Below are 26,593 nucleotides of genomic sequence, written 5' to 3' on the forward strand. Positions count from 1 at the left end.
AGTGCAAAACTACAACCCCCAGCATGTCCGGACATCTGTTGAAGTTTTGCAACAACTGGCAATTCAGAGTTTGGAGGCCATTGACCTAGACCCCAAGACTCCAAACTGTGGACCTCAATATGGTGCAAAACTACAACTCCCGGCATGCTGTTTGTTGTATTTTTGCAACATCTTAAAGTCCACAGTTTGGAGACCACTGGTATATTAGAAGTGTTGCTGCCAGATACCATGGTACAGGTTGTCTCAAACCGGCCAGAGATGACCATTTTGGTGTCTGCTGCCTGCAGTGTAAAGAATGGAGGTTTCCATTTAAAGGGGTACTCCACTGGAAAACTTTTTTTTTAAATCAACTGGTGCCAGAAAGTTATACAAATTTGTAAATTACTTCTATTAAAAAAATCTTAATCCTTCCAGTACTTATCAGCTGCTGTATGCTTCAGAGGAAGTTGAGTTGTTCTTTTCAGTCTGACCACAGTGCTCTCTGCTGACACCTCTGTCCATGCCAGGAACTGTCCAGAGCAGGAGAGGTTTTTATGGAGATTTGCTCCTACTCTGGACAGTTCCTAAAATGGACAGAGGTGTCAGCAGAGAGCACTGTGGTCAGACAGAAAGGAAATAAAAAAAAAAAAGAACTTCATGTGGAGCATACAGCAGCTGATAAGTACTGCCTGGATTAAAAATTATTAATAGAAGTAATTTACACATTTGTATAACTTTCTGGCACCAATTGATTTTAAATAATTTTTTTTCCCAGTGGAGTACCCCTTTAAGTTACCATAACTCTTTTCAGGGCCTTTATGCACATAAGTAGCCATAATCCAGCACAATTATAAGAGATGTATACAGGTCCCTGGATGTAGTCATAACTGCAATTAATAACCACTAATTCTTTACACTGCGCCAGAGATTTCGAAATATACATTTTTTTTTGTTATATTTATTTGTACCTTATAAGTGTCTGTAGAGCACAATGTCCAGCGTTCAAGGTGTAATGTGACGGTCCTGATCTTATGTGGTGGACCGGCAGAGCCTATTCCAGGACCATCTTATTCTTGGCTCTGTGCGTTCTATTTCTGAACATTAATATAATAATAATGTATGGGAAGAACATGCGACCGTACAGCGTGCGGGGGGGGGGATGTGATGAATCTGCTGCGCTGTCCTGACACCTGTTCTGCAGCTGTGGAATATGTAGACCAAAGCATCTATATCCCAGGCAGAAAGTGCACAGCGCAACGTTCTAGGAGACACCAAATGCTAAGTCAGAATAATAAAGCCTCGGGTGCGGGGGACGATAAATGGCGCTCCGGATTCTGGTATCCTGTAAAATAAATGATAGAGTTATACATCACAAGGTCATACGGTTTAAAGGGGTATTCCAATAATAAGTTGTCAGCTGTTGGTTCTTACTGCTATATCAGGGGTGTCTGGGACCCCTACCAATCATCAGGCCCCCCACCAATCATTAGGACTCCCACCAGTCATCAGAACCCCCACCCCTTTAATCGTCAGGACCCCTACCAATCATCAGAATTCCCAGCAATCATCAGGACCCCTACCAATCATCAGGACCCCCACCAATCATTAGGACTCCCACCAGTCATCAGAACCCCCACCCCTTTAATCGTCAGGACGCCCATCAATCATCAGGTTACCTACCAATCATCAGGATTCCCAGCAATCATCAGGACCCCCGCCAATCATCAGGACCCCCGCCAATCATCAGGACCCCCGCCAATTATCAGGACCCCCACCAATCATCAGGACCCCAACCAATCATCAGGACCCCAACCATCATCAGGACCCCCACCAATAATCAGGACCCCTACCAATCATTAGGACCCCCCAGTAATCATTAGGACCCCCACCAATCATCAGGACCCCTACCAATCATCAGGACCCCCGTAATCATTAGGACCCCCACCAATCATCAGGACCTTCACCAATCATCAGGACCCCCACCAATCATTAGGACCCCAGTGATTGCCAGAAAAGGAGTTCAGTGTCTGTCATTAAAATAAAGTGGTGGTCGCATTGCAAAACTATAACTCCCAGCATGCCTAGACAGTCAAAGGCTGTCCGGGCATGCTGGGAGTTGTAGTATTTCAACTGCTGGAGTGCAGTGGTTGGGAAACACTGTTAAGATAGTGTACTCCAGCAGTTTTAAAACTACACCTCCCATCATTGCTTTTGTCTGTCTGTGCATGCTGGAAGTTATAGTTTTGCAACAGCTGTAGGCACCCTGGTTAGGAAACAATACTCTAACATGTATTAGTGGGGGTGGGGGGTCTCTTAAACAATGCTGGGAATAGTAGTTTTGCAATAACTTGAGGCCCCCTGGTTGGGAAAAACAGATCTAGACAGACTGCGAGAAGCATTACCTGAGGCATCAGGAGCCACTGGTGACCGTTCATGGCGACTATTTTACGGCACCAATCAGAGCCTGTCCTATTAAAGGGGTACTCTGGCGGAAAACTTTATTTTTATTTTTATTTTTTAAATCAACTGGTGCCAGAAACTTAAACAGATTTGTAGATTACTTCTATTAAAAAAAATCTTAATCCTTCCAGTACTTATTAGCTGCTGAATACTACAGAGGAATTTCTTTTCTTTTTGGAACACAGAGCTCTCTGCCGACATCACGACCACAGTGCTCTCCGCTGACATCTCTGTCCATTTTAGGAACTGTCCAGAGCAGCATATGTTTGCTATGGGGATTTTCTCCTACTCTGGACAGTTCCTAAAATGGACAGAGATGTCAGCAGAGAGCACTGTGGTCGTGGTGTCAGCAGAGAGCTTTGTGTTCCGAAAAGAAAATAATTTCTTCTGTAGTATTCAGCAACTAATAAGTACTGGAAGGATTAAGATTTTTTTAATAGAAGTAATTTACGAATCGGTTTAACTTTCTGGCACCAGTTGATTTAAATAAAAAATAAAAAAAAAGTTTACCTCCGGAGTGCCCCTTTAAGTAAAGGGAAACCCTGCCTGTAAACATGGGAATGTCTCCTATAAAATGCCATCTTGGTCACCTAAACTTATGAAGCCGCATCATTCCCCGATCCCACCGTCCGGGTGACGTGTCGGTCTTCACTGCAGTCCCGGCATTGTTGTCATGAAGCAGGCGGCTCAGGATGAGCAGTACAATAATTCGCCCTCCCCCTATGTCTGCGGTGTTTTTTGTTTCCTTCGCAGTCATTATCACTTAGTATTCACGCCCCATTGCACATCATTTCACAATCATTATATGGAATTTCGCGTTGATCCTTTAAACCTCCTCTTCTCAGGATCCCCGAGAGGTCCCGGCGCGCACCGCGCAGCTTACAGATGACCTTTACTGCGTTACCTGGGGAAATGTTCTGCTAAGTAGCGTCAAGAATTCCTGCAGATGGATCCGTTCGGGGGTTTGTGGAAATGTAGATAAAAGTGACGAGGCTGCCGGCGTCTAAAGGAGAACCTGCCGTGTAATGGGGCTCTGCGTTATAGAGACCCCCCTATACATATTACAGCAGTGTTTCCCAATCAGGGTACCTCCAGCTGTTGCAAAACTACAACTCCCAGCATGCCCGGACAGCCGTTGGCTGTCCGAGCATGCTGGGAGTTGTAGTTTTGAAACAGCTATGGTACACTAGTGTGGAAATATTAGTCTAATGTGTATAGGAGGTCTCTTAAGGCATGCTGGGAGTTGTAGTTTTGCAACAGCTATGGTACACTGGTGTGGAAACACTAGTCTAATGTGTATAGGGGGTCTCTAAAGGCATGCTGGGAGTTGTAGTTTTGCAACAGCTATGGTATCCTGGTGTGGAAACACTAGTCTAATGTGTATAGGGGGCTCTAAAGGCATGCTGGGAGTTGTAGTTTTGCAACAGCTATGGTATACTGGTGTGGAAACACTAGTCTAATGTGTATAGGGGTCTCTAAAGGCATGCTGGGAGTTGTAGTTTTGCAACAGCTATGGTACACTGGTGTGGAAATACTAATGTAATGTGTATAGGGGTCTCTAAAGGCATGCTGGGAGTTGTAGTTTTGCAACAGCTAGAGGTGCATTGGTGTGGAAACAGTGCTTTACTGTGTGTAGGGGGTCTCTAAAGGCATGCTGGGAGTTGTAGTATTTCAACAGCTATGGTATCCTGGTGTGGAAACACTAGTCTAATGTGTATAGGGGGCTCTAAAGGCATGCTGGGAGTTGTAGTTTTGCAACAGCTATGGTACACTGGTGTGGAAATACTAATGTAATGTGTATAGAGGGTCTCTAAAGGCATGCTGGGAGTTGTAGTTTTGCAACAGCTATCCTACACTGATGTGGACACACTAGTCTAATGTGTATAGGGGGCTCTAAAGGCATGCTGGGAGTTGTAGTTTTGCAACAGCTAGAGGTGCACTTGCAAAACTACAACTATGTTCACACATCAAATTGTTAGTGCATCTTTCACATGTTTTTGCTGTGTTTTTTTTTCTTTTACAATTTCACAAAATCCCTGTTAAAATGATGTTTTTCCTATTCTCCACGCAAGTGAGTTAAATAACATCATTTCTACTGTGAGAAAAAAAATGACATGTGAACTCAGCCTCTGGGGAGATGTATAACTACTGGTACTATATACATAGAGCAGTATACAGATAGAGCTGGAGTGAGGTGTATAACTACTGGTACTATATACATAGAGCAGTATACAGATAGAGCTGGAGTGAGGTGTATAATTACTGATACTATAGACATAGAGCAGTATACAGATAGAGCTGGAGTGAGGTGTATAACTACTGATACTATAGACATAGAGCAGTATACAGATAGAGCTGGAGTGAGGTGTATAACTACTGATACTATAGACATAGAGCAGTATACAGATAGAGCTGGAGTGAGGTGTATAATTACTGATACTATAGACATAGAGCAGTATACAGATAGAGCTGGAGTGAGGTGTATAATTACTGATACTATAGACATAGAGCAGTATACAGATAGAGCTGGAGTGAGGTGTATAACTACTGATACTATAGACATAGAGCAGTATACAGATAGAGCTGGAGTGAGGTGTATAACTACTGATACTATAGACATAGAGCAGTATACAGATAGAGCTGGAGTGAGGTGTATAACTACTGATACTATAGACATAGAGCAGTATACAGATAGAGCTGGAGTGAGGTGTATAACTACTGGTACTATATACATAGAGCAGTATACAGATAGAGCTGGAGTGAGGTGTATAACTACTGGTACTATATACATAGAGCAGTATACAGATAGAGCTGGAGTGAGGTGTATAACTACTGGTACTATATACATAGAGCAGTATACAGATAGAGCTGGAGTGAGGTGTATAACTACTGATACTATAGACATAGAGCAGTATACAGATAGAGCTGGAGTGAGGTGTATAACTACTGATACTATAGACATAGAGCAGTATACAGATAGAGCTGGAGTGAGGTGTATAACTACTGATACTATAGACATAGAGCAGTATACAGATAGAGCTGGAGTGAGGTGTATAACTACTGATACTATAGACATAGAGCAGTATACAGATAGAGCTGGAGTGAGGTGTATAACTACTGATACTATAGACATAGAGCAGTATACAGATAGAGCTGGAGTGAGGTGTATAACTACTGATACTATAGACATAGAGCAGTATACAGATAGAGCTGGAGTGAGGTGTATAACTACTGATACTATAGACATAGAGCAGTATACAGATAGAGCTGGAGTGAGGTGTATAACTACTGATACTATAGACATAGAGCAGTATACAGATAGAGCTGGAGGGAGGTGTATAACTACTGATACTATAGACATAGAGCAGTATACAGATAGAGCTGGAGGGAAGGAGTATAACTACTGATACTATAGACATAGAGCAGTATACAGATAGAGCTGGAGTGAGGTGTATAACTACTGATACTATAGACATAGAGCAGTATACAGATAGAGCTGGAGTGAGGTGTATAACTACTGATATTATATACATAGAGCAGTATACAGATAGAGCTGGAGTGAGGTGTATAACTACTGATACTATAGACATAGAGCAGTATACAGATAGAGCTGGAGTTACATAGTTAGTACGGTCGAAAAAAGACATATGTCCATCAAGTGAGGTGTATAACTACTGATACTATAGACATAGAGCAGTATACAGATAGAGCTGGAGTGAGGTGTATAACTACTGATACTATAGACATAGAGCAGTATACAGATAGAGCTGGAGTGAGGTGTATAACTACTGATACTATAGACATAGAGCAGTATACAGATAGAGCTGGAGTGAGGTGTATAACTACTGATACTATAGATATAGAGCAGTATACAGATAGAGCTGGAGTGAGGTGTATAACTACTGATACTATAGACATAGAGCAGTATACAGATAGAGCTGGAGGGAGGTGTATAACTACTGATACTATAGACATAGAGCAGTAGAGGAGATGTATAACTTCTATATATATCCTGATCCCATAGAGATAGCAGCAGTATACAGATCGAGATGGAGAGGAGGGGTTTGTGAGTAAACAGGAGGGATGTGATAGGTGATGGTGTCACTTCCTCTGCCACTGTGATTTTCTGTTGGTCAGACTAGTGATGACATAACCCAGTTACAGTAATGAAACATATGGATGTGGCTGAGCTAGAATGAAGCAGACTGCGCTATAGGACCAGTGATTGTGATAAAGGAAAACAAACCAAAGCTGGAGTTCTTCTTTAAGTTATGTAACCTTATGGGTTTTGTCTCATTCCTCGATCACCAAGTCTTCTGTTTGTTGCTTTTGCAGGAGAACCCATACCTCTGCAGCGATGAATGCGACGCCTCCACCCCGGACCTGGCCCATCCCCCCAGTCACATGGTTGACAAGGATGAGGAAGGTCTGGCCACCTACTGGCAAAGTGTCACCTGGAAGCGATACCCGGAACCGTTGGTTGCCAACATCACCATGTCTTGGAACAAAACCATAGAATTAACCGATGACATTGTGGTGACCTTCGAGTATGGACGTCCGACCGCCATGATGTTGGAGAAATCTTTGGACTATGGGAGGACTTGGCACCCGTACCAGTACTATGCCGATGACTGTATCGAAGCCTTTGGGATGACACCCAAGAAGGTGGTGAACCTCATAGCGAGTAATGTCAGCCGGGTGCTGTGCACGGAGGAATACTCCCGCTGGGCCGGCTCCAAGAAGGAGAAGAACGTCCTCTTTGAGGTCCGAGAACGTTTTGCCATCTTTGCCGGTCCGGACTTAAGAAAGATGGAGAACTTGTACACGAGGATGGAGAGCGCCAAGGGGTTAAAGGACTTCTTCACCCTCACTGACCTGCGGCTGCGGCTCCTGAGGCCCGCGCTGGGCGGGACCTACGTGCAGCGAGATAATCTCCGAAAGTATTTTTATGCCATCTCCAATATAGAGGTGTCTGCAAGGTGAGTCCGCAACGTCTACAAAGTCACTAACCCTAAATTATTTGTAATGCTCCAAACACACACAAAGCTGCATTCAAAATCCTGCTGCTACCAGAGAGCAGAGCATTGTGGGAGCTCAGAGAACAGAGTTAAATTAATCTGCTGCACGTCTGACCAGAAGTACAGAAGAAGCTCTACAGCTGCTCATACACATAGGATAGCCGCCAACCACTGTCTCTTCCAATCCCCCCCCCCCCCCATACACGTGCACGCTCATCTTGGCCAAGCGTGCATGTGTTCTGAATGGGGAGAGGGAAGAACGCCGTAGTGAAGAACAAAAGGATCAGGATTGAAATTTAAAGGGGCACTCCTCCCCTAGACATCTTAAAGGATAGGGGATAAGACATCTGATCACGGGGGTCCTACTGCTGGGACCCCCGCGATCTCTGTGCAGCACCCGGCGTTCATTTAGAACACTGGGTGCGGGCGGCGGGGTCATGACGTCACTGCCACGCCCCCTCGTGATGTCACACCACAACCCCTCAATGGAAGTCTGTGGGAGGGGGCATGATGGCCGTCACACCCCCTCCCATAGACTTGTGTTGAGGGGGCGTGGTGCGACATCATGACCCCGCAGCTTGCTCCAAACGCTGGGGCAGCGGAGTACCCCTTTAACTAAAATTTGGTGAATATGAAAGTCTATCTTAGGGCTTCCCAAACAGTTTGCCTTCAGCTGTTGCAAAACTACAACTCCCAGCATGCCCGGACAGCCTTTTTTGTTCGAGGGTCGGGGGCATCGGGCCAATCTTATATGTATTTACAGCTTTAGGCATCAGCTCAGGCTAATAACTCCATACATAAGTGAATTGTGTATATGTATGTGTATTATGTGTGTGTGTGTATGTGTATATATATATATATATATATATATATATATATATACATAGAGTTAACATCCTAGGAACCTTCTGGTCTCGCCCGGACCCACGTGCACCATCACACGCCAGGCAAATCTCTAATTAAGTAATAAGAACTGCAGAGCTAGTCGTATCTCCGCCATATGCACCGCAGCACGGAGCCCATCTGCTGCGCCCAAGAAGAGCGCAGACCCTCCAGGGGATTCCCAAAACAGACATCAGCCGTGGGTCTAGTCTGTGGCACAAGCTAAAATACTTTGCAAGTGCTGCTTTTTATTGTTCGAAAAGTCCAAGATGGAAACTGGTGGTATATCTGGGCACCTGTGATGTCATCACTGCTATATAGATGTTTTATGAGACATGTAAAGCAGGAGGTGCCCACCTGATACTCAAGAGCAGTGTTTTCCAACCAGCGTGCCTCCAGCTGTTGCAAAACTACAACTCCCTGCATGCCCGGACAGCCGAAGGCTGTCCGGGCATGCTGGGAATTGTAGTTTTGCAACAGCTGGAGGCACACTGCTCTAGAGCAATGGTCTCCAACCAGTGACTGAACCCAAGACATGCTGGGAGTTGTAGTTTTGCAACAGTTGAATGCACACTGGTTGGGAGACCCTGATGTAGAGCAGTGGTCTCCAATTAGTGGCTCATTTCAAGACATGCTGGGAATTGTAGTTTTGCAACAGCTGGAGGCACACTGCTCTAGAGCAATGGTCTCCAACCAGTGACTGAACCCAAGACATGCTGGGAGTTGTAGTTTTGCAACAGTTGAATGCACACTGGTTGGGAGACCCTGATGTAAAGCAGTGGTCTCCAATTAGTGGCTCATCCCAAGACACGCTGGGAGTTGTAGTTTTGGAACAGCTGGAGGCACACTAGTTGGGAAACACTGCTCTAGAGCAATGGTCTCCAACCAGTGACTGAACCTAAGACATGCTGGGAGTTGTAGTTTTGCAACAGTTGAACGCACACTGGTTGGGAAAGACTGATGTAGAGCAGTGGTCTCCAATTAGTGGCTCATTTCAAGACATGCTGGGAATTGTAGTTCCACCACAGCTGGAGAGCCACAGGTTGGAGATCACTGCTGTAGCTTAATCCCTTAAAGCTGCAATGCTTTTAGGACAAGGAGACACATGGTGCCGCTCATATATACCCTAGAAAACTGCTTTTACTCACCTGTGCAAAGTGTCAAAGAGGCGTTCCTAACTCCTGAAGTGCCAAGGACTGAAACACCTCCTCATTCCCCTCCCATCCTTGTCCCTGCTTGATTGACAGTTATCTGGAAGCCGAGCCCTGTTTCCAAACCCCACACCTGCACACGATTTGTATGCACCATGCGGAAAGCATTTTATTTTTATTTATTTTTTTAAATCAACTGGTGCCAGAAAGTTAAACAGATTTGTAAATTACTTCTATTAAAAAGTCTTAATCCTTCCAGTACTTATTAGCTGCTGTATACTACAGAGGAAATTCTTTTCTTTTTGGGACACAGAGCTCTCTGCTGACATCACGACCACAGTGCTCTCTGCTGACACCTCTGTCCATTTTAAGAACTGTCTCAACCAGGGTGCCTCCAGCTCTTGCAAAACTACAACTCCCAGCATGCCCGGACAGCCAAAGGCTGTCCGGGCATGCTGAGAGTTGTAGTTTTGCAACAGCTAGACGTCCGCAAGTTGGACAAATAAGCCTTAGAGCAGTGTTTCCCAACCAGGGTGCCTTCAGCTGTTGCAAAACTACAACTCCCAGCATGCCTGGACAGCTGTTGGCAGTCTGGGAATGCTGGGAGCTTTAGTTTTGCAATAAGCCTTAAAGGGGTACTCCGGTGGAAAAGTTTTTAATCAACTGGTGCCAGAAAGTTAAACAGATTTGTAAATTACTTCTATTAAAAAGTCTTAATCCTTCCAGTACATATTAGCTGCTGAATACTACAGAGGAAATTATTTTCTTTTTGGAACACAGAGCTCTCTGCTGACATCACGAGCACAGTGCTCTCTGCTGACATCTCTGTCCATTTTAGGAACTGTCCAGAGAAGCATATGTTTTCTATGGGGATTTTCTCCTACTCTGGACAGTTCCTAAAATAGACAGAGGTGTCAGCAGAGAAAATCATTTCCTCTGTAGTATTCAGCAGCTAATAATTACTGGAAGGATTAAGATTTTTTTAATAGAAGTGATTTACAAATCTGTTTAACTTTCTGGCACCAGTTGATTGAAAAAAATAAAATAAAATAAAAAGTTTTCCACCGGAGTACCCCTTTAAGGCACCAGATATTTCTAGAGACCCCAGTCCCATTGGATTCTAGACTGTTCCACAACAATAGTGCATAAAAAATAATGGCGCCATTCTGTGCCCCAGCGACGAGATACTTGTAATGCATCCCAAGGTGGCTGTACCTGGTTATTTGGCCACTTTTCTCTCTTTTTATAGCCCCCTCGGGTGTTTGCCCCTTTGTCTTCCCATTATATAACCCAAGCCTTTTAGGCTCCCGACACTTCTGTCCGCCGCCCTACACCAGGGGTCATACACACCGCCCAGTACGGCTCCCAGGGCAGCACTAACCCCGAGGATAATCCTGAGTAAATTGCAGCATTTCCGGACTACATTGGAATCGTCAGCTCTTTGTCCAGGAGTCGGGTCATCGATATCCGCAGGAAGATCAGAAGGGTAATGAAAGGCAGTAAAAATAGAGAGATGTCAGCACCAGGCTAAATTGGAGCAAGGTTATTGTTAGCCCTCGAATCGATAGCGGACAAATGCTTAGTGCAACGCTGAGACGACTAACACATGAGAACCCCCCCAGGGGCGCAGGAGGCACATCGAGAAGAGACTCCGTACCCGTTCATCGCCAGGAAGAGCAGACACAGGCACAAAAAGAATCTGAACCATTTCATTGCCAGGAAGAGCAGACACAGGCACAAAAAGAATCTGAACCATTTCATTGCCAGAAAGAGCAGACACAGGCACAAAAAGAATCTGAACCATTTCATTGCCAGGAAGAGCAGACACAGGCACAAAAAGAATCTGAACCATTTCATTGCCAGGAAGAGCAGACACAGGCACAAAAAGAATCTGAACCATTTCATTGCCAGGAAGAGCAAACACAGGCACAAAAAGAATCTGAACCATTTCATTGCCAGGAAGAGCAAATACAGGCACAAAAAGAATCTGAACCATTTAATTGCCAAGAAGAGCAAACACAGGCACAAAAAGAATCTGAACCCTTTCATTGCCAGGAAGAGCAAACATAGGCACAAAAAGAATCTGAACCATTTCATTGCCAAGAAGAGCAAACACAGGCTCAAAAAGAATCTGAACCCTTTCATTGCTAGGAAGAGCAAACACAGGCACAAAAAGAATCTGAACCATTTCATTGCCAAGAAGAGCAAACACAGGCACAAAAAGAATCTGAACCATTTCATTGCCAAGAAGAGCAAACACAGGCACAAAAAGAATCTGAACCATTTCATTGCCAAGAAGAGCAAACACAGGCACAAAAAGAATCTGAACCATTTAATTGCCAGGAAGAGCAAATACAGGCACAAAAAGAATCTGAACCATTTCATTGCCAAGAAGAGCAAACACAGGCACAAAAAGAATCTGAACCCTTGCATTGCCAGGAAGAGCAAACACAGGCTCAAAAATAATCTGGCACAAAAAGAATCTGAACCCTTTCATTGCCAGGAAGAGCAGACACAGGCACAAAAAGAATCTGAACCCTTTCATTGCAAAGAAGAGTTGGCATGTGCACAAAAAGACTCAATACCCGTCAATTGCCAGGAAGAGTAGACACAGGCACCAAAAGACTCAACAACCATTAATTGCCAAGAAGAGTAGACACAGGCACAAATTGACTCTGCACTCTTTTATTGCCATAGAGCAGTATTTCCCAACCAGTGTGCCTCCAACAGTTGCTAAACTACAACTCCCAGCATACCGGGTTGTTGGGGCATGCTGGGAGTTGTAGTTTTGCAACAGCTGGAGTCACCCTGGTTGGTAAACACTGCCATAGAGAGTAGATGCAGGCGCAAAAAGACTCAATACCCATTCATTGCCAGGAAGAGCAGACACAGGCACCAAAAAACTCAACAATCATTAATTGCCAGGAAGAGTAGACACAGGCACAGAAGACTTTGTGCCCTTTAATTGCCAGGAGGAGCAGACACGTTCACAGTATTGTATTGTGCCCAGCTCTTCTGCTGTAAGATGGGGGTTCTCCTTCTCCCGTAAGGTTTGGCTCCTTGGACGCCATCTTCTTATGGCCGTCACTCTTCCATATGGCAGGAAACGATATATTGTCCAGACTGACTCCGCCGCAGGAAGGTTTATTAAACTCTACATAGTAAAGCAGCGTAATGTCAATCAGGGGTTGTTGGCAGATAGGACCCCATGGTGTCAGATAGGGGTGGTTGTCCGCCCAGCAGGGGATGATGGGAGCTGAATACTATCATTTACAGTATATACAGGAGGTGCTGTAGTAGTATATCTGAGCGCCGTGCTATTATTAGGCCTATAATAATCCTCCTCGCTCCCGCCATGTGCTACAAATTACTTTGATGCCAGATCCCGGCCTCCCCGTTGGGTGATGTAATAAACTGCGGCTGGGAGGCCGGGCGACTACACCAATCGCCATAGAAACCAGTAACAATCAGGTTTTCTTTAGAACAGATGAGACGTCTCCCCCATCCTTTTACCCTGATCACTGGGACCCCAAATAACCAGTGCACTTTTCACTGGAACCCCAAATAACCAGTGCACCATTTTACAGGACCCCAATTAACCAGTGCACTATTCTAGGGGACCCCAATTAACCAGTGCACCATTCTATGGGACCCCAATTAACCAGTGCACCATTCTATGGGACCCCAATTATCCAGTGCACTATTCTACAGGACCCCAATTAACCAGTGCACTTTTCTACGGGACCCCAATTAACCAGTGCACCATTCTACGGGACCCCAATTAACCAGTACACCATTCTACGGGACCCCAATTAACCAGTGCACCATTCTACGGGACCCCAATTAACCAGTGCACCATTCTACAGGACCCCAATTAACCAGTGCACCATTCTACGGGACCCCAATTAACCAGTACACCATTCTACGGGACCCCAATTAACCAGTACACCATTCTACGGGACCCCAATTAACCAGTACACCATTCTACGGGACCCCAATTAGCCCGTGCACTATTCTACCAGGACCTCAAATAACCAGTGCACTATTCTACCGGGACCTTAAGTAATCAGTGCACTATTCCAGTGAGACCCCAATTAACCAGTGCAATATTCTATGGGGATCCCAAATAACCAGTGCACCATTCAACGGGACCCCAAAAAAACTGTGAACTATTTCACTGGGACCTTAAATAACTAGTGCACTATCCCAGTGGGACCTCAAGTAACCAGTCTACTATTCCACCCGGACCCCACAAAATCAGTGCACTATTCCATCGGGACCTCAAGTAACCAGTGCACTATTCCACCGAGACCCCAAAGAACTAGTGCACCATTCCACAGGACCCCAATTAACCAGCACTATTCCAGTGAGACCCCAAATAAGCAGTGAACTATTCCATCGGGTCTCCAAATAAACAGTACAGTATTCCTCTAGGACCTCAAATAACCAGTGCACTATTCCACCTGGACCCTAAATAACCAGTGCACCATTCCACGGGACCCCAATTAACCAGTGCACTATTCCTCTAGGACCTCAAATAACCAGTGCACTATTCCACCTGGACCCTAAATAACCAGTGCACTATTCCATCGGTACCCCACAAAACCAGTGCACTATTCCACTGGGATCCCACATAACCAGTGCACTATTCCACCAGGACCCCAAATAACTAGTGCACCATTCCACAGGACCCCAATTAACCAGTGCACTATTCCTCTAGGACCTCAAATAACCAGTGCACTATTCCACCTGGACCCTAAATAACCAGTGCACTATTCCATCGGTACCCCACAAAACCAGTGCACTATTCCACTGGGATCCCACATAACCAGTGCACTATTCCACCGGGATCCCACATAACCAGTGCACTATTCCACCAGGACCCCAAATAACTAGTGCACCATTCCACGGGACCCCAATTAACCAGTGCACTATTCCTCTAGGACCTCAAATAATCAGTGCACTATTTCACCTGGACCCTAAATAACCAGTGCACTATTCCATCGGTACCCCACAAAACCAGTACAGTATTCCACTGGGATCCCACATAACCAGTACACTATTCCACCGGGATCCCACATAACCAGTGCACTATTCCACCGGGATCCCACATAACCAGTTCACTATTCCACCAGGATCCCACATAACCAGTGCACTATTCCACCGGGATCCCACATAACCAGTGCACTATTCCACCAGGACCCCAAATAACTAGTGCACCATTCCACGGGACCCCAATTAACCAGTGCACTATTCCTCTAGGACCTCAAATAATCAGTGCACTATTTCACCTGGACCCTAAATAACCAGTGCACTATTCCATCGGTACCCCACAAAACCAGTACAGTATTCCACTGGGATCCCACATAACCAGTACACTATTCCACCGGGATCCCACATAACCAGTGCACTATTCCACCGGGATCCCACATAACCAGTTCACTATTCCACCAGGATCCCACATAACCAGTGCACTATTCTACCGGGACCTCAAGTAACCAGTGCACTATTCTACCGGGACCTCAAGTAACCAGTGCACTATTCTACCGGGACCTCAAGTAACCAGTGCACTATTCTACCAGGATCCCACATAACCAGTGCACTATTCTATTGGGACCTCAAGTATCCAGTGCACTATTCTACCGGGACCTTAAGTATCCAATGCACTATTCTACCGGGACCTCAAGTAACCAGTGCACTATTCCATCGGTACCCCACATAACCAGTGCACTATTCTACCAGGATCCCACATAACCAGTGCACTATTCCACCAGGATCCCACATAACCAGTGCACTATTCCACCAGGATCCCACATAACCAGTGCACTATTCTATTGGGACCTCAAGTAACCAGTGCACTATTCCACCAGGATCCCACATAACCAGTGCACTATTCCACCAGGATCCCACATAACCAGTGCACTATTCCACCAGGATCCCACATAACCAGTGCACTATTCCACCAGGATCCCACATAACCAGTGCACTATTCCACCAGGATCCCACATAACCAGTGCACTATTCCACCCGGTGAACCTAAAAAACATGTCCCAGGACGTGTCCAATATGCTGGCCGTAAGAGATCAATCCCCTTGTTGTTGGACATGTTTCTCTAGCTGTTGCAAAACTACAACTCCCAGCATGCCCGGACAGCCGTTGGTTGGAGGTCCACAGCTGTTAAAGGCCTAGTAACTCTTAAGTGTTCTAGAAGACGATCTGACTCCCAATCATCCGTCTCCCGTTACATTGTAATCAATAACTTCCTCGGGTCCATCATCCTCTCCTCCTTCCCCCTCCCGGGTCTCTCAGTGCAATTATTTGTCTCCATATTAGAAGATGGTCGGAGCTCCTCACCCCCCCCCCTCGCTCTGCCACCGACAGCCCTAATAGGATCTAATTGGAGTTAATCGGGCGTGGGGTGATATTTAGATCCAGTCACTTAACCAGAGCGCGGTGTCACCATGGAGGAATAACAGGGACGCCGGAGGAGATGACGACGATATATTTATCTCCGCAGCGACTCATTTTCTCTGTTTCCACTCACGGCCATAGACTTACATTAAAGGCGGCAGTTCCTCGCAGTTCCTCCTGCTTCACGCTGTGTAGACCTTCATAGATATCCTTCTCTGAGCCGTACAGAGCCGACATTAGACAGAGGTCATGGGGCCCCTATAGCATAACACAGTATGGGCCCCACCATGAGCTCCTCCATCTATGTTAATGTCCATCATTATAGTCTGAGGAATTTCATATAACAGACACTGAATGACCCCCCTAATAGAGTCCCCCATCTAGTAGCAGGTTGTCCCGCCTTTGGCCCTCAGAATTGCAGTGATTTGCCATGAGGTAGATCCCATTGGGTGATGAAATGGTTCTGCTATAGGGGAAACCGCCATAAAAGGATGAACTTGGTCACCACAATGCTTAGAAAAGTCGTGCTGTTCAGACGTCCATCCAAAGGCATGAGAGGAGGCAGGGTGCTCCAAGAAAACATTCCCCATCATTACACCTTCTCCACCAGATCCATCTGACCAGTCCATGTTTTTCTATAGAGATCTGGATCCATCTGACCAGGACATGTTTCTCTATAGAGATCTGGATCCATCTGACCAGGCCATGTTTCTCCATAGAGATCTGGATCCATCTGACCAGGTCATGTTTCTATATAGAGATCTGGATCCATCTGACCAGGACATGTTTCTCTATAGAGATCTGGATCCATCTGACCAGGCCATGTTTCTCCATAGAGATCTGGATCCATCTGACCAGGACATGTTTCTCCATAGAGATCTGGATCCATCTGACCAGGACATGTTTCTATATAGAGATCTGGATCCATCTGACCAGGACATGTTTCTCTATAGAGATCTGGATCCATCTGACCAGGCCATGTTTCTCTATAGAGATCTGGATCCGTCTGACCAGGACATGTTTCTCTATGGAGATCTGGATCCATCTGACCAGGACATGTTTTTCTATAGAGATCTCGATCCATCTGACCAGGACATGTTTCTCTATAGAGATCTGGATCCATCTGACCAGGACATGTTTCTCTATAGAGATCTGGATATATCTGACCAGGCCATGTTTCTCTATAGAGATCTGGATCAGTCTGACCAGGCCATGTTTCTCTATAGAGATCTGGATCCATCTGACCAGGACATGTTTCTCTATGGAGATCTGGATCCATCTGACCAGGCCATGTTTCTCTATAGAGATCTGGATCCATCTGACCAGGACATGTTTCTCTATAGAGATCTGGATCCATCTGACCAGGACATGTTTCTCTATAGAGATCTGGATCCATCTGACCAGGACATGTTTCTCTATAGAGATCTGGATCCATCTGACCAGGACATGTTTCTCTATAGAGATCTGGATCCATCTGACCAGGACATGTTTCTCTATAGAGATCTGGATCCATCTGACCAGGACATGTTTCTCTATAGAGATCTGGATCCATCTGACCAGGACATGTTTCTCTATAGAGATCTGGATCCATCTGACCAGGCCATGTTTCTCTATAGAGATCTGGATCCATCTGACCAGGCCATGTTTCTCTATAGAGATCTGGATCCATCTGACCAGGCCATGTTTCTCTATAGAGATCTGGATCCATCTGACCAGGTCATGTTTCTCTATAGAGATCTGGATCCATCTGACCAGGACATGTTACTCTATAGAGATCTGGATCCATCTGACCAGGACATGTTTCTCTATAGAGATCTGGATCCATCTGACCAGGCCATGTTTCTCTATAGAGATCTGGATCCATCTGACCAGGTCATGTTTCTCTATAGAGATCTGGATCCATCTGACCAGGACATGTTACTCTATAGAGATCTGGATCCATCTGACCAGGACATGTTTCTCTATAGAGATCTGGATCCATCTGACCAGGCCATGTTTCTCTATAGAGATCTGGATCCGTCTGACCAGGACATGTTTCTCTATGGAGATCTGGATCCATCTGACCAGGACATGTTTTTCTATAGAGATCTCGATCCATCTGACCAGGACATGTTTCTCTATAGAGATCTGGATCCATCTGACCAGGACATGTTTCTCTATAGAGATCTGGATATATCTGACCAGGCCATGTTTCTCTATAGAGATCTGGATCAGTCTGACCAGGCCATGTTTCTCTATAGAGATCTGGATCCATCTGACCAGGACATGTTTCTCTATGGAGATCTGGATCCATCTGACCAGGCCATGTTTCTCTATAGAGATCTGGATCCATCTGACCAGGACATGTTTCTCTATAGAGATCTGGATCCATCTGACCAGGACATGTTTCTCTATAGAGATCTGGATCCATCTGACCAGGACATGTTTCTCTATAGAGATCTGGATCCATCTGACCAGGACATGTTTCTCTATAGAGATCTGGATCCATCTGACCAGGACATGTTTCTCTATAGAGATCTGGATCCATCTGACCAGGACATGTTTCTCTATAGAGATCTGGATCCATCTGACCAGGACATGTTTCTCTATAGAGATCTGGATCCATCTGACCAGGCCATGTTTCTCTATAGAGATCTGGATCCATCTGACCAGGCCATGTTTCTCTATAGAGATCTGGATCCATCTGACCAGGCCATGTTTCTCTATAGAGATCTGGATCCATCTGACCAGGTCATGTTTCTCTATAGAGATCTGGATCCATCTGACCAGGACATGTTACTCTATAGAGATCTGGATCCATCTGACCAGGACATGTTTCTCTATAGAGATCTGGATCCATATGACCAGGACATGTTTCTCTATAGAGATCTGGATCCATCTGACCAGGACATGTTTCTCTATAGAGATCTGGATCCATCTGACCAGGTCATGTTTCTCTATAGAGATCTGGATTCATCTGACCAGGCCATGTTTCTGTATAGAGATCTGGATCCATCTGACCAGGTCATGTTTCTCCATAGAGATCTGGATCCATCTGACCAGGCCATGTTTCTCTATAGAGATCTGGATCCATCTGACCAGGTCATGTTTCTCTATAGAGATCTGGATCCATCTGACCAGGACATGTTTCTCTATAGAGATCTGGATCCATCTGACCAGGCCATGTTTCTCTATAGAGATCTGGATCCATCTGACCAGTCCATGTTTCTCTATAGAGATCTGGATCCATCTGACCAGGACATGTTTCTCCATAGAGATCTGGATCCATCTGACCAGGCCATGTTTCTCTATAGAGATCTGGATCCATCTGACCAGGACATGTTTCTCTATAGAGATCTGGATCCATCTGACCAGGCCATGTTTCTCTATAGAGATATGGATCCATCTGACCAGGTCATGTTTCTCTATAGAGAGCTGGATCCATCTGACCAGGTCATGTTTCTCTATAGAGATCTGGATCCATCTGACCAGGTCATGTTTCTCTATAGAGATCTGGATCCATCTGACCAGGACATGTTTCTCTATAGAGATCTGGATCCATCTGACCAGGCCATGTTTCTCTATAGAGATCTGGATCCATCTGACCAGGCCATGTTTCTCTATGGAGATCTGGATCCATCTGACCAGGTCATGTTTCTCTATAGAGATCTGGATCCATCTGACCAGGTCATGTTTCTCTATAGAGATCTGGATCCATCTGACCAGGCCATGTTTCTCTATAGAGATCTGGATCCATCTGACCAGGCCATGTTTCTCCACTGCTCAGTGATACAATGTTCACCCCTTTGCCTCTTTGAGTTTTGCCTTTCACTCTGATCACTGGATTTTCCAATGTGGCTTTACACTGAGATTGACTCCCAGAAAACTGATCTCTGGATCATATGCTCCTTTCCAGGATCAGTGGTCCAATATCCATACAGGGGAGCGCCAATCCTTGGACAGCCGCAACTCTAATAGGGGACATGCAGTGCATTCACATACAGGGGGCGCTCTGTTTTTTTCTTAGTTAATAAATGATATAATTCTAGCAGCTTGCAGCCACCATTAGGGGGAGCTCTTTGCATATGGATTTTTAGCTAGTACTGAACAGAGGAGAAGATTTATGACAGTGGTCTCCAAACTGCGGACCTCCAGCTGTTGCAAAACTACAACTTCCAGTATGCCCGGACAGCCGTTGGCTGTCCGGGCATACTGGGAGTTGTAGTTTTGCAACAGCTGGAGATCCACAGTTTGGAGACCTCTAATCTATGATGTGTTATAGTGCAGGCTGGGTTAGGACCCCCCTCTTTGCGATTCCAGTCCACTGTCTCGGTTATGCAGTGAGTGGAAGCTCCTGAGGCGTTTTTGTGTGTAGAAGGGTGAACATGCCCTGTGCTCGCTCATGTGTGCCAGCGGCAGGCAGGGCGTGTATACAGATGTGCCCGTCTTACTGTAACCTCGTTGATCGGAGTGGCAGGTGCAGGGTGCAGCCGGCCATGGACAATAAATAATTCACATCCTCAATGTTTCCTATGCAAGTGGACAGGACAGAAATGCAGATCATGCTCCGCCGAATCAGGGATTTCTGCATAAACTGCTGATCCCTGCCCTGCGCCGTATCCTTAATGTTCACCCATCACCTTGTGCTGAGAAAGGGCAAAATGATTGATGGGTCGAGGGATTAACCCGTTTAGTACCAGGTCACTGCCACCATAGGAAATGGCACAACTCTGCTGAAATACTCTGTGTTGCAGGGGACTCTGCTCGAGGGGTTGTAGGGGTATTGGTCACACCCGGGTCCTGATGCCCTCAGTGCCACACAAGAAGACTCTGGTATTACAGCACATTGTAGGTGGGAGGGCTGGGGCAGATTTTGCATTGGGGCTTGAAGTAACGTCTCTGCACCTTTTTACTTTTTAACGCTCAGTCGAACATCTCCAAAATCAGCATATTTATCTCTGAAATACTCTGCGCTGCTGGGGAACCCTGCTCCTCCACTATGTTATTCTCAATATGTGCCCTTTCACAAAATGGGCACACTACTATCCTGTATACTCTGTACTGCTGTGGACCATGCTCCACCACTATATAACTCTCATCCTGTGACCTCCACATGATCATCACACTCCTCTCCTGAAATACTCTGTACTGCTGTGGACCCTGCTCCTCCACTATATAATCCTCACCATGTGACCTCCACATGATCAGTACACTCCTCTCCTGAAATACTCTGTACTGTTGTGGACCCTGCTCCTCCACTATATAACTCTCACCCTGTGACCTCCACATGATCAGCACACTCCTCTCCTGAAATACTCTGTACTGCTGTGGACCCTGCTCCTCCACTATATAACTCTCACCCTGTGACCTCCACATGATCAGCACACTCCTCTCCTGAAATACTCTGTACTGCTGTGGACCCTGCTCCTCCACTATATAACTCTCACCCTGTGACCTTCACATGATCAGCACACTCCTCTCCTGAAATACTCTGTACTGCTGTGGACCCTGCTCCTCCACTATATAACTCTCATCCTGTGACCTCCACATGATCATCACACTCCTCTCCTGAAATACTCTGTACTGCTGTGGACCCTGCTCCTCCACTATATAATCCTCACCATGTGACCTCCACATGATCAGTACACTCCTCTCCTGAAATACTCTGTACTGTTGTGGACCCTGCTCCTCCACTATATAACTCTCACCCTGTGACCTCCACATGATCAGCACACTCCTCTCCTGAAATACTCTGTACTGCTGTGGACCCTGCTCCTCCACTATATAACTCTCACCCTGTGACCTCCACATGATCAGCACACTCCTCTCCTGAAATACTCTGTAAAGCTGTGGACCCTGCTCCTCCACTATATAACTCTCACCCTGTGACCTCCACATGATCAGCACACTCCTCTACTGAAATACTCTGTACTGCTGTGGACCCTGCTCCTCTACTATATAACTCTCACCCTGTGTGGAGGGGGGGGGGGGTTCCGCTCCCTGTACTATATGACCTGCAATCTGTACCCTCCGACAAGATCAGTATACTGTTCTCCTGAAATACTCTGTACTGTTGGTGACCCCTTTCCCCCTCCCCCACAATAGCACTACCCCCATCATTCCCCTATCCTGGTGACTTTGCCCCTCGCTGTCGCGGTAAGCCGCACGTTTAACCAATTCACGATCCGCTCTTCTTCCTGTAAAGCTTATAAAATTTACATCTAAGCCGTGGGACCTCTCATTCCAGATCAAACACGGAAAAAAAATTACTAATTCCTGCGCCGTCTCCCCGACTCCTCGTAAATATATAATAATGGATGATATTTCAAAGGATCCTCGGCGGAGATGAGCAGCTCTGTGCGCGTGCAGCGCTGCCTGGTGTCTGACTCCGGAGCGGGCCCCTTGTCAGTCGACTCTAGGGGGCCCTAAAATGATGTCAGTGATGTACCGCCCCCTGCTGATAGGAGCAAATTAGAAGGAAATTAGTGAGGAATAGAACAGTGATCCCTAAACTGTGCACCTCCAGCTGTTGCAAAACTACAACTCCTAGCATGCCCGGACAGCCGTTGGCTGTCCGGGCATGCTGGGAGTTGTAGTTTTGCAACGACTGGATGTCCACAGTTTGGAGATCACTGGACTAGATTACATGAAGACAGAGTCCTCTGCTTCTCTTCACCATAAAGTAACATGATAAAATTCTACAAGGCTACAGCCACCACTAGGGGGAGCTCTCTATAAGATTTCTAAATAAACCTGTATACAGCTGCAGTCATAGTCAGTACATACAAGCTACATGCACTAAAAAGGTACAATAGCCTTAGGGCAGTGGTATCCTAACTGAAGACCGCCATATGTTGCAAAACTACAACTTTTGCAGCGTCTTGCTTGGTTGCAGATAAATACCTCCGCCCTGGTGGACTGTGGATTATTTACGTGATTATCCTTTTTCCTCAGGTGTAAGTGTAACCTACACTCCAACGGGTGCAACTTCCGAGATGGGGCTCTGCAGTGCGAGTGTGAGCACAACACCACCGGGCAGGACTGCGGCAGGTGCAAGAAGAATTTCCGCAACCGGTCGTGGCGGGCGGGGTCCTACACTCCTCTGCCTCACGGATCGCCGAATTCCTGTAAGTAAAATCCGCCCACAAGATGGCGATACATTTCAATAAGAGGAGAAGCTTTAAATGATGATGTCACATGTGTGATGTCACTCCCCCTGTGATGCCAAGGGTCAGTACACTGGTAAAGAAGCACTCCAGATTTTTATTTTCCTGCCCATATCATGCACACTCACCATCGCTACTCCTACAGCGCTATCTGTTTCATTCCAGCACAGCTGCATCCATATGCTTCATTACTGTAACTGGGTCATGTGGGAGCTGCAAGGAGGGATCTGATAGGTGATTATATCATCCTGTAGTTCACAGGAAGTCCCTGACCAATTCCTCTCTGATTTCCTGCGGGTAAGGCTGGTGATCACATGACATCACATGGATACATCTGGGCTGGAAAAAAACAGATGGCGCTGTAGGACTAGTGATGGTGTAGGGCGTTTCTTTAAGGATACACTTCCCCTTTAAGTGCCATAATAAGCTACAGTGCCACCAACTATAAAGGCACGATGAGGTCACTACACCTATGATGTCATCGGTTACCCTAGCGACATTGTAATGGTGATTATAAGGCAATAAAAATGTAATGGTGATTATAAGTTGCAATACCACACACAACCTGAAGACAAACATGGCACTGTTTTATGGAAGAAATTAGCTCTGTTTTTCTATTACTGTAGAATCCTTTTAATGATGATCACTGATATATTTCTTAAAAACAAACAAACATGGCTTCCTTCCAGTAACAGCGCCACCCCTGCCTGCAGGTTGTGAGTGGGATTGCATCTCGGCTTTATTCTTTGTCAATGGAGCTGAGCTGCAATGACAACCTATAGACAGAGGTGGCGCTGTTTATCCCTGTAAGTTGCAAAACTACAACTCCCATCATGCCCGGACAGCCAAAGGCTGTCCTGGCATGCTGGGAGTTGTAGTTTTGCAACTTACAGGGATTAACAGCGCCACCTCTGTCTATAGGTTGTCATTGCAGACCCTGGTTAAGGAGTGGGTTCCTGAGTTTTCCAGGAGACAGCCGCCCGCCACCCTCCGCTCTCTCTTTAAACATCTGCACTTTAAATTGATCAAAGCCCCGAGAGCGCGGAGACTGTGGTGTCACCGAGACAAGACGAGGAGGAGGATTTCAAAGAGAACAAGCTTGTCAGCAGTCTGTATCCCTTCAAAGCGGCTGACAACCACCGGCCGGGTGCAGCCGCACATCCCTGTTCTCTGGAGTTTTTTTCCTATTTTTCTATATTTTTTTTAAGGTTTCTTCTGCGTCCCCCGCTCTGCCCTTCCCGGGGGGATTTAACCGCTGACTGGCCGTGCTGCTCCTGTATGTCACATGGATGCGGATATATAGTGTCACACCCTCACACTGGATCCACAAAACCCACGTGACACCCTCACACTGGATCCACAGAACACGTGACACCCTCACACTGGATCCACAGAACACACGTGACACCCTCACACTGGATCCACAAAACCCACGTGACACCCTCACACTGGATCCATAGAACACGTGACACCCTCACACTGGATCCACAGAATACATGTGACACCCTCACACTGGATCCACAAAACCCACGTGACACCCTCACACTGGATCCACAGAACACGTGACACCCTCACACTGGATCCACAAAACCCACGTGACACCCTCACACTGGATCCATAGAACACGTGACACGCTCACACTGGATCCACAGAACACACGTGACACCCTCACACTGGATCCACAGAATACACGTGACACCCTCACACTGGATCCATAGAACACGTGACACCCTCACACTGGATCCACAAAACCCACGTGACACCCTCACACTGGATCCATAGAACACATGACACGCTCACACTGGATCCACAGAACACACGTGACACCCTCACACTGGATCCACAGAATACACGTGACACCCTCACCCTGGATCCACAGAATACATGTGACACCCTCACACTGGATCCACAGAATACATGTGACACCCTCACACTGGATCCACAGAACACGTGACACCCTCACCCTGGATCCACAGAATACATGTGACACCCTCACACTGGATCCACAGAATACACGTGACACCCTCACACTGGATCCACAGAATACACGTGACACCCTCACACTGGATCCACAGAACACGTGACACCCTCACACTGGATCCACAGAATACACGTGACACCCTCACACTGGATCCACAAAACCCACGTGACACCCTCACACTGGATCCACAGAATACACGTGACACCCTCACACTGGATCCACAGAATACACGTGACACCCTCACACTGGATCCACAAAACCCACATGACACCCTCACACTGGATCCACAGAATACATGTGACACCCTCACACTGGATCCACAGAATACACGTGACACCCTCACACTGGATCCACAGAATACACGTGACACCCTCACACTGGATCCACAGAATACACGTGACACCCTCACACTGGATCCACAGAACACGTGACACCCTCACACTGGATCCACAGAATACACGTGACACCCTCACACTGGATCCACAAAACCCACGTGACACCCTCACACTGGATCCACAGAATACACGTGACACCCTCACACTGGATCCACAGAACACGTGACACCCTCACACTGGATCCACAGAATACATGTGACACCCTCACACTGGATCCACAGAATACACGTGACACCCTCACACTGGATCCACAGAATACACGTGACACCCTCACACTGGATCCATAGAACATGTGACACCCTCACACTGGATCCACAGAATACACGTGACACCCTCACACTGGATCCACAGAATACACGTGACACCCTCACACTGGATCCACAGAATACATGTGACACCCTCACACTGGATCCACAGAACACACGTGACACCCTCACACTGGATCCACAGAATACACGTGGCACCCTCACACTGGATCCACAGAACACGTGACACCCTCACACTGGATCCACAGAATACATGTGACACCCTCACACTGGATCCACAGAACACACGTGACACCCTCACACTGGATCCACAGAATACACGTGACACCCTCACACTGGATCCACAGAACACGTGACACCCTCACACTGGATCCACAGAATACACGTGACACCCTCACACTGGATCCACAAAACCCACGTGACACCCTCACACTGGATCCACAGAATACACGTGACACCCTCACACTGGATCCACAGAACACGTGACACCCTCACACTGGATCCACAGAATACATGTGACACCCTCACACTGGATCCACAGAATACACGTGACACCCTCACACTGGATCCACAGAATACACGTGACACCCTCACACTGGATCCATAGAACATGTGACACCCTCACACTGGATCCACAGAATACACGTGACACCCTCACACTGGATCCACAGAATACACGTGACACCCTCACACTGGATCCACAGAATACATGTGACACCCTCACACTGGATCCACAGAACACACGTGACACCCTCACACTGGATCCACAGAATACACGTGACACCCTCACACTGGATCCACAGAACACGTGACACCCTCACACTGGATCCACAGAATACATGTGACACCCTCACACTGGATCCACAGAACACACGTGACACCCTCACACTGGATCCACAGAACAC

At 46.5% G+C, this 26,593-nt stretch overlaps 1 protein-coding gene across 2 annotated transcripts in view; it reads left to right on the plus strand.

Annotated features, from left to right (window-relative positions):
* Positions 1–26,593, plus strand: part of NTNG2 (netrin G2) — a 191,347-nt gene that overhangs the window by 114,083 nt on the left and 50,671 nt on the right. For both annotated transcript variants that reach the window (XM_056540497.1, XM_056540496.1), the window contains 2 exons: positions 6,775–7,418; positions 22,835–23,007. In XM_056540497.1, the coding sequence (XP_056396472.1) occupies positions 6,775–7,418; positions 22,835–23,007 (817 nt within the window). The remainder of the gene's footprint in view (positions 1–6,774; positions 7,419–22,834; positions 23,008–26,593) is intronic.

This window comes from Hyla sarda, chromosome 9, assembly GCF_029499605.1.
Source record: "Hyla sarda isolate aHylSar1 chromosome 9, aHylSar1.hap1, whole genome shotgun sequence".
Lineage (NCBI taxonomy): Eukaryota > Metazoa > Chordata > Amphibia > Anura > Hylidae > Hyla > Hyla sarda.